This window comes from Plecotus auritus (genome assembly GCF_963455305.1).
Source record: "Plecotus auritus genome assembly, chromosome: 3".
NCBI lineage: Eukaryota > Metazoa > Chordata > Mammalia > Chiroptera > Vespertilionidae > Plecotus > Plecotus auritus.
In genome coordinates this window covers 223,217,681-223,233,563 of record NC_137772.1, presented here as the reverse complement: position 1 = coordinate 223,233,563, position 15,883 = coordinate 223,217,681, and the positions used below count along the sequence as shown (strand labels likewise).

At 52.5% G+C, this 15,883-nt stretch overlaps 1 protein-coding gene across 3 annotated transcripts in view; it reads right to left on the bottom strand.

Annotated features, from left to right (window-relative positions):
* The window catches only part of SREBF2 (sterol regulatory element binding transcription factor 2), a 52,101-nt gene that overhangs the window by 10,024 nt on the left and 26,194 nt on the right, over positions 1-15,883 (bottom strand). For all 3 annotated transcript variants that reach the window (XM_080659715.1, XM_080659716.1, XM_080659717.1), the window contains 8 exons: positions 13,986-14,207; positions 13,578-13,692; positions 13,183-13,364; positions 11,280-11,472; positions 10,303-10,484; positions 8,064-8,340; positions 6,471-6,640; positions 1,016-1,184 (listed from right to left, as the gene is read on the bottom strand). In XM_080659715.1, coding sequence (XP_080515841.1) covers positions 1,016-1,184; positions 6,471-6,640; positions 8,064-8,340; positions 10,303-10,484; positions 11,280-11,472; positions 13,183-13,364; positions 13,578-13,692; positions 13,986-14,207 — 1,510 coding nt within the window. The remainder of the gene's footprint in view (positions 1-1,015; positions 1,185-6,470; positions 6,641-8,063; positions 8,341-10,302; positions 10,485-11,279; positions 11,473-13,182; positions 13,365-13,577; positions 13,693-13,985; positions 14,208-15,883) is intronic.

The window sequence follows — 15,883 nt, the reverse complement described above, 5'->3', positions numbered from 1 at the left end:
CTTGACACGACAAGGAAGACCCTGCCCCCGTTTTCCACAGCCTGGTCACAGGGCCTGCGGCCAGTGGTTTGGCTGCGCTGGTTAATCAACAAGGGCCCTGCGATACTTGCAAGAGCTGACTGACAGTTGAGGTCCCCCACGCAGGCCAAAGCGGGGCATCACCAGCCCCTCCCCTCCCCTCCCACTGTGAGCCTAAACCTGACAAGAGCGAGGAGGCAGGGCACTCATGAACGCATTCCGGTGACAAGGCCTAGAGCCAAAGCCTGCGAGAGGTAAGCAAGCCAGCGGAAGTCCAGGTGTGGACGAAGCAGGCGGTGGGAGGGGCTGGGATGGAGGCCGGCTTTTGCTTTCGTCCTTACTCTTCGGCGCTGTGCACCATTCTCATACTGAGCAGTGAAGTTATTTTTTAAAAAAGAGAGTGGACGCTCCTCTATCACCTCGCACACACACACCAGTCCCTGTGGAAATGCCCCTCTCTCCCCACCCCCCGCCCCCCGTGTAGAGAGGGGACCAGCACAGAGAGCAGAAAGCCACTGGCCACTCAAGTCTGAGTCAACCCATGCAGCCCCTGCCACTCCGAGGCCTGCCAGGTCGACTCCAATCACTGTCAAACACCAGGGACAGTGAGCGAGCATCTCCCGACGCCTGGAGCCCTGTCCCCGCACCCTCTGAGCACGTGATGACGCCTGTCGCCTATTGTTCCCTTACGGCTCCATATACGTCTGTCTGCTTTCCAGTGGGACCCAGGCCAGCGAACAGCACTCCACACATCCCTGTGTCGCCAAAGCGCCCAGAACAAGGGCAACAACAGTCTGATTGATGCACGGAGCACGGGCTTGGACTGTCAGAAGCTGCCAACCCAGCTTAGCTGCTGACCAGGCTTCACGACCTCTCTAAGCTTCGGGGGAAACGAGACTGGGACAGCCTGCGCCCCCACGTGTCTGAGGCACAGCCACCTCACCGTGCTGGTGGTTCTCGTCTTCCTCCGTTAACAGTGGCTGCGGGGTGTCCTCACCTGGGTTCCTCTGGGCACAGTACAGACTCTCCTTGGCAGCTGACTTCACTGACCAGCTCCGCTCCATGAAAAACTTCTGGCCAAGGGGGTGGCAGAGCCAGCGCAGCGAGTCGGGGACAGCACTGCGCTCGGGGCCACACAGACTCTGGGCTCGACTGAGGAAGTAGCTCTGTGGAAGGACAAGGACCACGTGTGACACCGGGGTGGCGGCGGGCTGGGGAAGGAGCAACTGGAGGGCTGGGACCCTGAGAGTAAATGACACCCCTGAAACTAGGGCGTGTCCCAGTGTCCAGCCTTCAAGGAAAGACCAAGGAAGACTTTGAAAGCCTCTTTGCTGGGCAATTCAAAAAGCCAGCAGCCCGTCCTTTGGGCCTCTCCTCTGCCCGCAGGGTAATGACTTCACAGCCCCAGGAACAAGAACCGCAGGGATAATGCTATCTACCCTTGGTTTCCGAAGTTCTGTCCTTTATGTGTTTTTTTAAAAAAATATATATTTTGTTGATTTTTTATAGAGAGCAAGGGAGAGAGATAGACAGTTAGAAACATCAATCAGCTGCCTCCTGCACACCTCCCACCGGGGATGTGCCCGCAACCAAGGCACATGCCCTTGATCGGAATCGAACCTGGGACCCTTGAGTCCGCAGACCGACGCTCTATCCACTGAGCCAAACCGGTTAGGGCTGTAATTTATGTTTTTTTAAAAAATATATATTTTTATTGACTTTTAGAGAAAGGGAGAGGGAGAGGGGGAGGGGGAGAGAGGGAGAGAGAAACAATGATGTGGAAAGCAAAACATCGATCAACTGTCTCCTACACTCCCCCCACTGGGGATGGAGCCTGCAACCCTGGGCATGTGCCCTGACTGGAATCAAATTGGTGACCTTTTGGTGCACAGAATGACACCCAACCCACTGAACCGTACTGGCCAGGGTTGTTGTTTTCTAAGTGAGGATATCTCCAGTCTAAAACCCATGATTTCTAACCATAAAGCCACCTGATACAGGCTGACGTGAATGAGCAGAGAAGGAAGGCGGTGGCGGGGCGGGGAGAGCACAGGCACAGGGCGCTCAGGAGCCCGCAGAGGGCACTGGGCCAGCCACAGAGCCCGCCTGTCACACTTACCCTGGCCCCTCCCACGAGGGGAGCAGCTGTCTCCTGTCTGGTTCAGTCTGACGTTTCTGACCTTTCCTGGGCTCTAAGTAGCCATCAGCTAATATAACGGCTTCAGAAGACCTGAATGTCAGGGTCAGAAATAGCATCGCCAATGTGCCACTCAAGGAGAACGGCTGAGGAGACGGCTCCTCTCCACGGGAGTCTGGAGACAGCCGCTTGAATCCGAGAGAAAATGACCTGGCCCAACTGCTCTACAGACACACGCGAATATCATCCCGGCACCTGGGAGGCCAGGTGGGGCATTTCGCTTCCATCTCTCACCACGGGCTGGTGGCGCTACGGCCTTTCCTCCTCTTCCCTGACCACCGGCCTGACAAAGGGTCCTGAGCAGCAAAGGGATCCCAAGACCTTTTCCTGACGCTCAGGAGAGCGCTTGCTGAATCTGAGCTCGGACTGAGCTTGGAATGCAGTGCTCGGAGCACCACCAAGGCGCCCAAGGGAGGCTGGGGGTGGGCCAGCGACAACGCCAGGGCCACTGAAGTCGGAGCACCTTCTAACAGCTGGAAACTCTCCAATTCTCCAACGTCTCCTGAGAGCACCTGCCTGATGGCTGCTCAGGGGAAACCGAGGACACTGACCAAACGTCACCCACCAGCAGAAGCAGAAATAAGCCTGTTTGGGTGGCACTGAAAGAGGAACCCAGAGAACCATTTAGAAATCATTACGCTACAATACATTTTTAAGCTGAATTCCCTAAAAAGAAAAGAAAAACCTTAGTTATAACAAATCTCAGTTGGGGTAGGGGAGAAGTTCCAGTTTAGTGGTTTGAAGTAATAAGGAATATAAATCCTGGGTAATAGTCATCCATAGCACGGCTTCTAGAAGGGAAATTGAGAAAACAATTTCTATTGCTCTTTTAATTTTCTTAGCATTATCACCCTATGACAAGTTCCCTAAATTTTATAGACACCAGAGCTCACCCAAGCCTATAACTCATCTGCTAATTGCCAACTCCAGCAGCGGAGGCAGGACACTCAGAACTGTTTACATCCTGAGGGCCAGTCCCAACTCCAGGTTGTGACCTTATGGTTCTCAAACAGTGTGCCAAGGGCACCCTACAGCACCACAGTGAATCATGGCATGGTTGCGCCAGTGAAATGCGTTAATGTTAATGAGTTCATAGGAATGGCTGGCACAGTTTATGGCTAGCCTCTGTTTTCTGCTGCTTCTCCAACCCTTCTACAGAGAAGGAGAGGACTCTCTCCCTGTCCACATTTATACGCCTCACTCTGCAGCTGCCCGCTGGAAGTGCACTTGTCAGACATTATGAGTGAAAAGAAAGCCTGGTCGAAAACAATACACAGAATTTGAAGTGTATGTTGAACTGGATGGTACGTTTTTGAGGTAAATACAGCGATGCTCAACATGAGATGGAGGAAGTTCAATCTCAACGCGAGATCGCACGGCCTTCCTTTGGTGACGTCACATCTTTGTGAAGCCGAGTTTCTGGAGGTTGTAATAAAAAGCAAGTGCTGTGTGAAAGTCGATGTAGAACACGAAATGGAGGTGGTGGTGTCCAATCTGACTGTGAAGTCTGAGAAGGTGTGCGATGCCCAGCAGACACACACAGCCCACTGGTAAGTAATTATGGTTAACAAAAAATTTCTCCTTTCAATTTTGTGTATTACTTTTTAATAGCTACTAAATTAAAACATAAATATCTGTAAGATATTTGTACCTAACCAACCACAGCATTATTAGGCATTTCTGTTAGCCCAGGCAAAACACGAGAAAACTACAGACACAAAGGGTGCTATGAACCGAGAAAGATAGGGAACCTCAGGCCTAAACCACTTTCAGAGGCCTCTGCTTGCCGCCAAAGCCTCTCATTTGCTAGCTAAATATGTTCAAATGAATTCAAAGCTTCTTCCTCATTGAGAAAGTACTTATCTAGGTTTCTTTAATCTATCCCGTCCCAAAATAAGCAAGCAGATGAAAGGGGCAGTTACTCGCCCAGAGGTCAGGTCCCCCTCTCCCCACCTTCTTGAAAATCGCAAAATGTCATACCATTCATGTTACAGTTGGGTCATGTTTGACCCAACATCACTGCTTTCTGGAGCTGTAACCTGACGGGGTGCAGACAGTGCAAGAGGACACTCCTGCAGCCCTGCTGCTTACGTCCCTCAGCAGGAACTGGCTCCATCAACAACGGTACAAACGGGTGCTGGGCCATGTCCCTCTGTAGACGAAGGTGACGAACAAGGAGGCCCAAGACTTACCGTTTGGGTGAAAAAAAATCAGGTGGCAAAGCAGGTTTTCTGATATGATCACGTTAAATAAATTATAGCGCATACATGTTAGTATGTGCAGGAAGAAAATTCTGGGGAAAGACACATTAAACTGTTCCCTGCTAGTCACGCATACCAAGTATTTTCTGGGAGGCGGGGGGTGGGGAGCTCATGGGCAGGGACAGTTTCAAGGGAACTATTTTCCCGACCCGTAGCTGCCACACTCGTCTCCTACCATTAGGCTCTCTAATTCCCCTTAAAGGACAGCTGCATCTTAGCAATAAGAACGATAGGAAGCCCAGTGGGGTTTGGGATGCCAAGATGATCTCAAAATTTATATGGGAAGGTGAAGAGCCAACACTGATCACTAAAGCCAGAGGCCTGACGTTTCCAGATGTCAAGACAGATAAGAAGACTCGGCCATTACGGTGTGGGGTGAGGGCACTGGAACATACTAGAGCACCCAGAGCAGACCCATCACACGAGCCCGTGATTTAGGAAAAGGGGCCTCGGCGCAGCAGGAAAGGACAGCCATTTAAGACCAGACAGGGACAGGGACATAGCCATATGGGAAAAGTAGATCTTGCAACCCCCTACCTTAAATTCATACAAAAATCAACTTCAGGTGGATATGGGCCTCTGTGTGAAAGGTATGAACTAAAGCATCCAGCAGATAACACAGGAGACTATCTTCAGGACTTTGCGGTAGGACATTTATTAAACAGGACATAAACTGCCGAACTGTAAAGGGAAAGACTAATATCTAGATTTCATGAACATTAAGAACTTGTGCTCATTAATCGACACCACTAAGAGAGAGAACAGGCAAGCCCTAGATTGGAAAAGACATATGCAATGCACATATCCAACAAGGATTGCAGCCAGATTACAAAGATCTCCTCAGACCCATAAAAAGACAGACTCCCCAAATCAAAAATAAAGGAAAAGACTTGACTAGGGTTTTCTCAAAAGAGGCTGCCCAAATAGTCAACAAACCATCCAAATGGCCAATGAGAAGGTGCTCATCATTAATCAGCTGGGAAATGCAAATGAAAACCACACTAAGATATCCGTAAAGGGCTACAAAACCAAAACCGACACAGTCATGTTTCTGGCGAGGACGCAGGACAACTGTGCACTGCAGGTGGTGTGGAAGTCGGCACCACCACTGGGGAAGGCTGTTCGGCAGCGCCTCTGACCCAGCAACGCCATTCCTAGAGATGCAGTCACGTGCCCCCTGAGAGAGGAGCGGGGACATTCACAGCAGCACTCACTATTCAAATAACCAAAACCAGGAAACAACTCAAAAGCCATCTATCAGTCCCGCCCGACAACGGAATACTGTAAGCACCGAGAACGGACATTCCACACTATATACAAGGGCCGGGCCAGAGCAGGGACTCAGGAATGTTTGCTGAATGAACACTCAGCTCCTCAGTGCCTTCACTGAGGTACAAGCCGCAGCCTACCCCAAGGGGGCCCTGGGTAAAACATATCTGTCTGCTGGAGTAAGAGGAAGCCTGGGAACCAGCTGATAACAGGGCCTGCGAATTCCCTCTGGAACTCCCAAGGCTGGGTCCACCCACACACTGGAGGCGCCTGATGACCACAGCTCCCACCCCGGGCCTGGCCTCGGCTCCCTGCAGACGTGCACCAGCTCCCATTTCTGGATGCAGTGCCCTGACCAACACAAGGTACCCAACAAATACCTTTTGAGCAAATAAATGAACCAGAAGACACGACCAGAAGATTGCAAGAATTTTTATCACCACTTGAAGAGCAGAAGAGTCCATATTAACTCCCAATATGGGTCACTCTATACACTGAATCAGTCTTATCTCATGGCACCAACATGTCCTGCTCATGCTGGTAAGGGCCATGAGGGGGGCATTTTGGTCTGCTTTGTTCACTGCTCTAAGCACCTGTGGAATGACCCCTCTAGGCAGTCAGCACCCAAGGGCAGGGCCCACAGCTATTTTTGCATCTTCGCTCCTGGCTGGGGAAGATGCCCAGTGAAGATGGAAGGTTCGCAGAAGGGAACCGAAGGCACTCACCGCCAGGAAGCCCAGCTTGCCTCCGCACCGGGTCTTGAGCCCCATGGCCGCAGTCAGGTGGATCTCCACCAGCGTGCTTGGCGGGATTTTCTCCTCTGCACATTCCGCCAGGTTCACGGCGCACAAAGCCATGTGGACGTCTGAACAGGCAGATCCCGCAGGGAGCTTCCCTGTGGAGGCAGAAACAGACCCCAAACCGAGCTTTTCCTGCTTCCCCAGCGCAGAGTCACAGCAGAAACCAACGGGAAGGTACATGAACTCTGACTAGACAGTCCTGATGGGGGGCTGGGCTCAGCAACTTAGCAGCTGCAGGTTTCTTCCCACCTCACAGAGGGGACACGGAAATGCCTGTCATGCCCAGGGTTCTGTGTAAACGGGGCCTGCAGAGGACTCAGACGGGCACATATAACATCTTCCAAACCTCAACAGCGCAGCCGTGCTCTGCTGCTGCAGCCCGTGTCTCCCCACCTTGTGAGAGGCGATGAAAAACTTGAAGTCACCTGATTTGAATTTATTTTCCCTTAAACAGACCCCACGGTCTATAACCACACACCCTTTTGAGAACGTAACATAAAACTGAGCAATGACGGCAGACACATCTTAGGTGAGCAGCTGGACGGCCAGGAAAGGCTGATACACCCTCCTGTATGAGGCTGACAGCTCATCTGGGGGGACCCTGAAGGCAGGGGCTGACGTGACCTTGCAAAGGCATGAGGGTCCATCAAGGCTCGGAGGCTTTCACAGGATCAGGAGGTGGCCAGGGCAGGCAGTAGGGGGAAAGCTGAGCCTCAGAGTGGGCTCTGTCAAAGGTCCAGACGGTGGCCAAGCAGGCCTCCCAATCTCACCCAGCCCTGCATTCTGCCCCCTGGACCGCTCTTTGTATCGGAGTAGGGAGACCTCAGCCCCCATACCTCATTCTGCACAGGTGTTAGGAGTCGGTCTCCCCCAGGAGGTCCCACTGGGTTTTCTCCTTTGAGGAAGGGAGGGCGCTGGGCAGTGTGGGATCCATGTTTCAGTGACCTCTGTCTCCTCAGTCAGAGCCTGGCACAGCGCCTGGCCCCCAGCACTACAGAACTGGCAAACGCTATGCATCCTTCTATGCAAAGCCAAGGCTTTGCAGAAAGCCTTTCCTGAAACCCTTCCCAACAAGTACCCACCTCCATGGACGCCCGATGCGTCTGCTCCCTCCACCACACTGAGCCGCCATCCACTTGCTGACCTGCCTGCCTGCCTCTCTATTAGAACAGGAGTTTGTTGAGTGAAATAAATGACCATATTTCGTTGAATCTAAGATGCCATCACTTTTAAGTTTGCCCATTAATTTAAGCACCACTAAGGAAAAAACACTGCCAACACAACCATGGCATGCCACTGTGTAGAGGACACAGCCCAAATTGGAGATGATAATGAGAAAAAATGTGTGTGCCTTAAACCGATGAACTACAGTAATGAGCATCCTCACGGCTGTGGATGCGGGCGGAAAGTCTGTCCAACCATCTAACAGAGCAGTGCACGAGGGGCGGCGACTGAGGCGGGAAACTGGCAAACCAAGGCAGGGTGGAGATGGCACAGGGCACCGCGTGGCGTGCTCACCTGTGATGTGCAGCTGGTGCAGCCTGTGATAGGCCAGGGCGGCGTCCCGGGCGCTGGCCTTGGCCTCGTCCACCAGGCCCGCTGCGGCGGCCGGGGTGGTGCGCCGGCACTGGAAGACCTTCTTGAGCAGCCAGCGCACCAGGCGCAGCTTCTGCAGGCTGTAGCGGATCACGTTCCAGGAGAGGCTGCAGGCTAGGTCTAGGCGGGAGGTGGGCAGCGCCCGGCCCAACACCGACAGACATGTTTGCAGGTTGGCAGCCGCCGCCGCAAAATCCCCCTGGAAAGCAGCAAGAAGGGGTAACGTCCACAGGTCTTACTGGGGCCTTTTGGTTTTAATAAAAACTTTCACTCTCCTTTCATTCTCCAGGCTATCAGAGTAACACATGCTCACTGAAAAAAATCTGGGAAAATTTAGAAAGCTAAAAAAAAAAAAAGAAAAATAGGAAATCATTTGTAATCTTACCCCATAGAAAGAATGACTACTGATATTTTTACTAAATTGAGATTGAACTGTGTTTTCTATCTTTGAGCAAATAATCTTCAGAGTTTCCCACAGTACTGTTAGATATAAGATGATAACATGGGTTTAGATGATGATTTAAGCGATCTTTTAGGTTCTCAAAGTGTGGTCCCTGGAGACCAGCAGCATCAGCCCCTGGGATCTTGTTAGAAAGGCAAATTCTGGCTGTCCTACCCCACCCTCCCGACCTACTGAACCAGAACCCTGGAGGGCGGGCCTGCTGAAGCTTGAGAACCACGGTTTTAGCAAATCCCCGGCTGAACCACTCTAACCAAGGATGTGGATGAACTACTCTGCCAACCTCAGAGCGTCTACGGTCCTGAACTGAAGCCTGCTTCCTCGCTCTGCTTCTCTCACTGCTGGCGGTACGAAGACTCAGGCTACCGTCTTGGGAAACTGAGGCTACCGCTCCTGTCCTTTCCCACGCCATAGAGTGCGTATGAAACCCCTGCTTGTCTTCCTGCCTCACCACAGGGCCAGAACGGTTACAAGGGAAAGCGGGTGACAATGCTCCACGAGGACAACCTGAGGTGGCGGTGGCATCTTTCCGGCCAGAAGCACCTGTATTTACAGATCCCAAAGGAGGCGCCTTTCCTCGTGCCCATGGCTCCTCTCCCCGACTTTTCCAGGGACGGTGGCTGTTCTCAAGGCTCAGACTTGGGCTCTTGCCTCTTCCCACTCTTCCAGGCACCCTCCCGGCAGGTGCCGAGCTTCCTACACACTGTCCGACCGCCTCAGCCCCCGGCCACAGGGCCCTCTCACGGCACTTCCCAACACCGCGGCTTGGAGCCCCATCTTCCAGCCTCCCCCATCTCCGAGTCAGTCACGGTCACTTCCTTTCCATGTTATATGTGAAATTCCTCGACATGCCTCTCCTTTCACTCCCAGGTCCCGGCCACTCTCCCTGCCTGCTCCTGTGCATATTGCCGCCCGCCTCTAACCCACCGCTCATCCAGCCGCCAGTCATTCTAAGCACAGACCGAAACAAACTTCAGGATCCACGTCCTGGGTTCTGTTCTCTGGGAAGAGTCCCACTTCCAGGAGCGGGCCCAAAGCAGCCACACCTACACTGCATCCCAGGAGCCACAGGAGGGGAGCAGGCCGAGGTCTGCTGCTGCTGAGGGTGTTCTGGTTCTTGTTTAACTCTTCCTTCGGGGCTGAGTTCCCCAGAATCCCACCTATGAACTCTCCTTTGCTGGTTTCAAAACAAAACTTGCAGCTAATTTTCCTGTAAAAATCTTCCTGGTTCTCCACAGAACTGGGAAAAAAAGCCCCCAAACAGTTACTAGTCAAAGACCTCCCCTGTGTGGGCCCTAGCGACACCCCCAGCCTCAGCCTCTCTCCTGACATTTCCTACGCTCCAGGCACACCCATCTACTCGCCGGTCCCCAAATTTCCCACGTAGTCACGCCTTCCTCTCTGGTTAGCAGGTCCTTCCTGTGCTTGACCGCTCTGCTCAAGCCCAGATTCCCTCTGCCCCAAACTCCCGCAGCACTTGCGTCTTCCTGTCATCTCGTGTCCATGTAATTATTTATGCATAGGTACCTCTGCCCCACTGCCCTGGGACAGTTAGGGGCAGGGTCCCTTCGTCCTCTAACACCCCAGCCACCTTCCCCTGCAAGCACCTGCCACAGGACGTTTTCACTGGGGTATTCAATACAACGCGCTAAGTTACTGGCTCAGCCCAGGAGGGAGGGAAAGGCGAAGGGCAGGACTCACCTTGGCCAGGTCCAGGTCTGCCTGCTTCCGGTGCCTCCAGAAGGTGACGGAGGAGCGCGAATGTGGCCGGATCACTGGCTCCCCATGGACCAGCAGCTTCACAAAGACGCTCAGGACAATCACTCCATTGACCAGCCACAAGAGGAGCGTTGGCATCATCCAATCAAACCAGCCCCCAGAACCTAGAGAGCAGCGCCTCAGTCAGCCTGTGAGGAAGGCCCCTGGAGCAGCCCTGGGCTGCAGGGCGCCTGCTGGCCCCTAGCACTGTCTTTGGGCAGCTAACAAGACCGCTTCCATAAACAGTGTCTCTGCTTAGGACAGCAACACTCCACACAACAGGAAAATAGGAGGCAATTCTAGAGCCGAAACAGGAACCCTGTAATCCCTGTCACCATGGAGCTGAGTGCCACAAAAATCTCTGTTAGTCAAGGGGGTTAGGCCACTGGTATCATGACTTCGGCAAAAACACCACATCCTCGTCCAAGTCGCCCCTCCACCTCGCCTCCCCTGATCTGGCCAGTGTGGCTCCATGGCTGAACATTGACCTATGAACCAGGAGGTCATGGTTCGATTTCCCACACTTGCCCGAGTTGTGGGTTGAACCCAAGGAGGGGGCGTGCAGGAGGCAGCTGATCGATGATTCTCTCTCATCACTGATGTTTCTATCTCTCTCCCTTCCTCTCTGAAATCAATAAAAAAAAAAAAAATTTTAACAGGCCCCCCCGCCCCCCGCCCCCCGCATCCCGTCCCCGGGGAACTATAGCAGTGTGGGTGGTGGGTTCCCAGTTTATTTTGCTCTTTCTGACTGAACTCAGGTTTGCTCTGTTACTTGCAAATTGCGACCTATGCCAGCCCCACCAGAAGCAAGCAGGCGAGGGTCACCGCCAACGCCCTCTGGGACCTGGTGCGCCGGCTGCCCGCAGGCCCTCTCCTCCACGACAGCCCGCTCATGCGGTGGCACAAGGGGGCCCACCCACCTGACTCCAGTGACAGTACGCTGCGGCCAGAGCCCGGGGCTGGGTGCTGGTCAGAATCGTGGGCCCCTCCCCAGCGCAGCAGGGCGGTCAGGGGGTTAAAGGACAGGCACAGGAAGGTGAGGAAACACAGCAGGATTCGAGAGCGGTCCACCATGCCCAGCGCCATGGGAGGAGAGTCTGGCTCGTCTTTGACCTTCAACACAGGGCCCCGAGGTTAGAGTGAATGAGTGCTGCCCGGGGTTCACGGCATTTTCCTGTCACGTGGCTCAGAATCAGGCTGTGAGATTTACATTCAAGACCTGAGCCAGCCAGGAGGAAGCTGCCTCTCAACCCTCCGCACTCGCCTTCTTGCCACCTGGAAACAGCACGTCCTAAAGACAGAAGGCAGACGAGCTGTGCTTTCCAGAAAGAGCCTCTCCACAGAGCACCCCACTGTGGGTCCACAGCAGGCGACTGATCAAGTGACAGAGCCCGGAGCCGCGGCCGAGCAGGAGAGGGGTGTGAACTCCCTGCACAGTTGTACAAAGAGCTTCGTGGGTGATGAAATGTCCTGCATCTTGATTACGGTGACTTAAGTGTATGTATCTGGGAATACTGTGCAATACTGTGAAATAGGTGCACTTCACCACATAAATTATACTGCGGTAGGTTGGTTGAAGACCATACTTCAGCGTGGATCTCTACAGGAGCTTGCCATTTTAAAACCACAATGTTGCCTTTTCCCTCCCCCTTTACAGAGGGAGAACTGGAGGCAGAGGCCTTGCCACCTGGCAGCCCCCAGAGAGGGAGGGAGGCTGGGCTGGAATCTCTCGACTCCCCATGGGCATGTGCCATGCCACTCATTTCAGTATTTTTAAACCATCTGAAAATTTCTTAATGATGTTGAGATACCTAACTACTTTCATGTATACATCATAGGGCCTTTTGTTCTCAGACAGAATCACATTTATAAAACATTTAAAACAGAGAGCTTCCACCGAAACCGGTTTGGCTCAGTGGATAGAGCGTCGGCCTGCGGACTGAAAGGTCCCGGGTTCGATTCCGGTCAAGGGCACATAACTTGGTTGCGGGCACATCCCCAGTAGGAGGTGTGCAGGAGGCAGCTGATCAATGTTTCTCTCTCATCGATGTTTCTAGCTCTCTATCCCTCTCCCTTCCTCTCTGTGAAATATCAATAAAAAAATATATTTAAAAAAATAAATAAATAAATAAATAAAACAGAGAGCTTCCTTAATAAAATGAAGGAAGTGATACCATGAAAAGTGTGAAACATACCTTGGAAGGGAACTCTGTGCTTTCAGAGTCAGAAAGCGCCAATGTCAACACACAGTGCAGACCCAGCGGCCGCACGGGTTCTCAGGAAGGCCACTAGGCTCGAGCCTCTTTGAACCAATCCCATTAACCAGCAACGGCCGGGGGCTTTCTCGGTCTAGCAAAGGCCCCTGGTTTGAAGTTATTTGTTAGACTGCAACAACTGTAATCATTTCCGGAAGAGGGCCCAGAGGCAGCCTCATCCTAAACCAGCTGATGAACCTCACAAAGTGGTCTTCCAGGCCCGTTCCGGCCGGGGAAGTAATGAGGCGCCTCGAGCAATGCCTGGCGCCCGCATGACAGCTGCTGTTTCCGCTCTGGATCTGGCCCTCATTCCTCTCTGATGAGCCATTTCAGCAAAGACCCGTTCAAGCAGACTACACTGAACCACTTAGAGACCCCGACTGTGTCGTCCCCCCTCCCCCCCATGCGTCAGTTTTCTTTCTTCATTCTCCAAAACCTGGCTAATAATCATAGAATTCCTGCTCCTTCCCAGCCCAGGTACCTGTCTGTGTCCCGCCACTCTCCACCCACCATTAACTTTGGAGAGATGGGAGAGATCCAGAGGTTGGAGGATTTCGAAAGCTCATACCTTTGCCTCATCTAACAGAGGGCTTCCGGGCTCAGAGTCGATGGAGTAGGGGGAGAAGCCGGCCTGGGACCCTGAGTCAGAGGCCGGAGGGGACATCAGAAGCACATTCTGATTGAAGTCATCCATCTTCAGGTCCACATCACTGTCCACGAGGCTGCCTAGGTCGATGCCCTTCAGGAGCTCTGCAAAGAAAACCCTACCTGGCAAACGGTCTGTGTCTATAGAGTCCCACGTGGGCTGGGGCCGGGGGCTGGGCTGGGCTAGATGAGGGGCGATGGCCCCGCTCCTGCTCCACCCCCGGAGGCCCCTCTTCCGCATCAATGGGCCCTCCCTGTGCCCGGCACAGGACCTCTGTAACCATGCCCGACAGCCACCCTCTCAGTGAGCACACTCACTGTTCTTCTGACTCGCCAGCTTCAGCACCATGTTCTCCTGGCGCAGTTTGTGATTGACCTGCTGCAAGTATTTGATGTAGTCGATGGCCTTCCTCAAAACGCCAGACTTGTGCATCTGGCAAGGGGACGGGTGAAAACAGTGGCATAGTGCAGGCTGCACAGTGAGGAGGGCAGAGGCCCCGAGCTGGTGGAGTGACAGCACGGCTCTGGAGCGGGAGGGGCTGAGTTCAGATGCTGGCTCCCCAACTGATTAGCTCTGCTGTCATCTTAAAAAACCCTAAATGCTTTAATAAGAAAGCACCTAATTTGCATTCACTCATCCTGGGCCTGGAGATTCCTAAGTTTCCGAGGCAAAGACATGTAGGGGGAGATGGTAGGGCACGAAACACCATTTTGCTTGGCACCTACCTTGGCATCTGTCCCCATGACCAGGTCCTTCAACTCAATGATTTTGTCATTGATGGAGGAGCGGTACCGCTTCTCAATGATGTTGTGTGTTGTCCGTCTTTCTCCTTCTTTGGGGGGTTCAAGCTGCTTGACTCCCCCGGGTACCTGTTTAATGGGCACTTTCTCTTGCCCCATCATCACAGGCATTGTGGTCAGAATGGTCCCACTGCTGCCCACCAGGGTCTAGAAGAGGCACAGACACAGGGCAGAATTACCCCTCGGTTAGTCTGAGTAAAGCAACCTCACAAGACAAACCTGTAGCTTGTCCATGTGCCATCACCCAGCAACGCTTTCTGTGGCCTAGGACCCTGTCTGGGCTGTCAGGCCCCAAGCAGCCTGAGGGGCCATGGGACCTCAGTAACTACGCCTCTTTCAGAATCACTGTCCACAAACAACACTTCAATGGGACTGAAGTGGACAAACTTGTCTTCTCCTTGGATCTAGGGGGTCCGGGAACAAGTCATATGATTTCTGCTTTGCTGTCAAACCATTAACTATCCCTGAGCTGAGCTCACATACAGCACCACATGGCTCTGGCCCCAGGGGAAACTTTCTCCTAGTGTATGGCACATGTCCCCGTCACATGACAGTTAAGCAACTTACTGCCTTTCCTTATACAATTTGGCTATCAAAAAGCTCAAGGATAGGACTGACACTCTCATCAGAGCCAATTTATTAAATAAATAGGCCAACCATAGGGGCTCCCCTCTACTTACCCCCTCAAATCTGCTTTCTCTGTTTCTATTTTTACTAATTTTAGTTTTATTTTGTCCAATAAATGGCCTCAAATATCCAAATGACCAATGCACAAATAAAAAGCTGCTCAACTTCATTAGTTACTAAGAAATAATTTGCACATAAGAAATACACATTTTAAGTGTACAGCTTCAATTGTTACACATGTATACAACGGGTGTAACTAATATAATCCACATCAAAACAGAGCGTTTCTACCCCTAAAAGTTCCCTCATGCCTCTTCCCAGCAACGCCTGACCCTTCCTCCTGTGTGATCTGCTCCGACTCTCCCACCACAGCTCGGTTTTGCTCTTCCTGAACTTCACGTAAGTGGAGTCATTAGCACGAGCTCTTTCTTTCTTTCTTTTTTTTTTTTTTTTTAAATATATTTTATTGATATTTTACAGAGAGGAAAGGAGAGGGACAGAGAGCCAGAAACATCGATGAGAGAGAAACATCGATCAGCTGCCTCCTGCACACCTCCCACTGGGGATGTGCCCGCAACCAAGGCACGCGCCCCCGACCGGAATCGAACCTGGGACCCTTCAGTCCGCAGGCCGACGCTCTATCCACTGAGCCAAACCGGTTTCAGCACGAGCTCTTTCTTGACAGGCATCTCTTGCTCAACATACGGCACCTGAGGTTCAATCATGAACTCATATGTAGCAATAGTTCTTTTTGGATGAACACTTGGGTTGCTTCTACTTCTTGACTTTTATGAATAAAGCTTGCTTTCAAATTCTGACCACCTTTCACTCTGTCAGACTGTCTTGCTAAGATGCTCAAAGTGGCTGAGACCCTACAATTGAAGGACAGATGCCTTCCATGTCCCTCACCTTGGAGCCCTCCCTGCCTAGTGGGTCTAGGATCCCTCAGAAGCCAAACCTCCCTGAGCAGGACCTGAGAGGCGAATGGTCTTGCGCGGAACTTTTGTCCAGGAACTGGGGCTCCTCTGCTGTTCCTGAGCAACTACGAAGGTGACTTTTGCAAAGTGACTGACACGTGTCCTAAAGCTCCTGCACCTATTCCCGCAGAGGCTTTGTTAACCTCTCTGAGGCCTAACACCTCCCAGAAAGGAGGAGGCAGAGCGGGAGGGCGGAGGGCGAGGGGGTGTGGCGTGTGG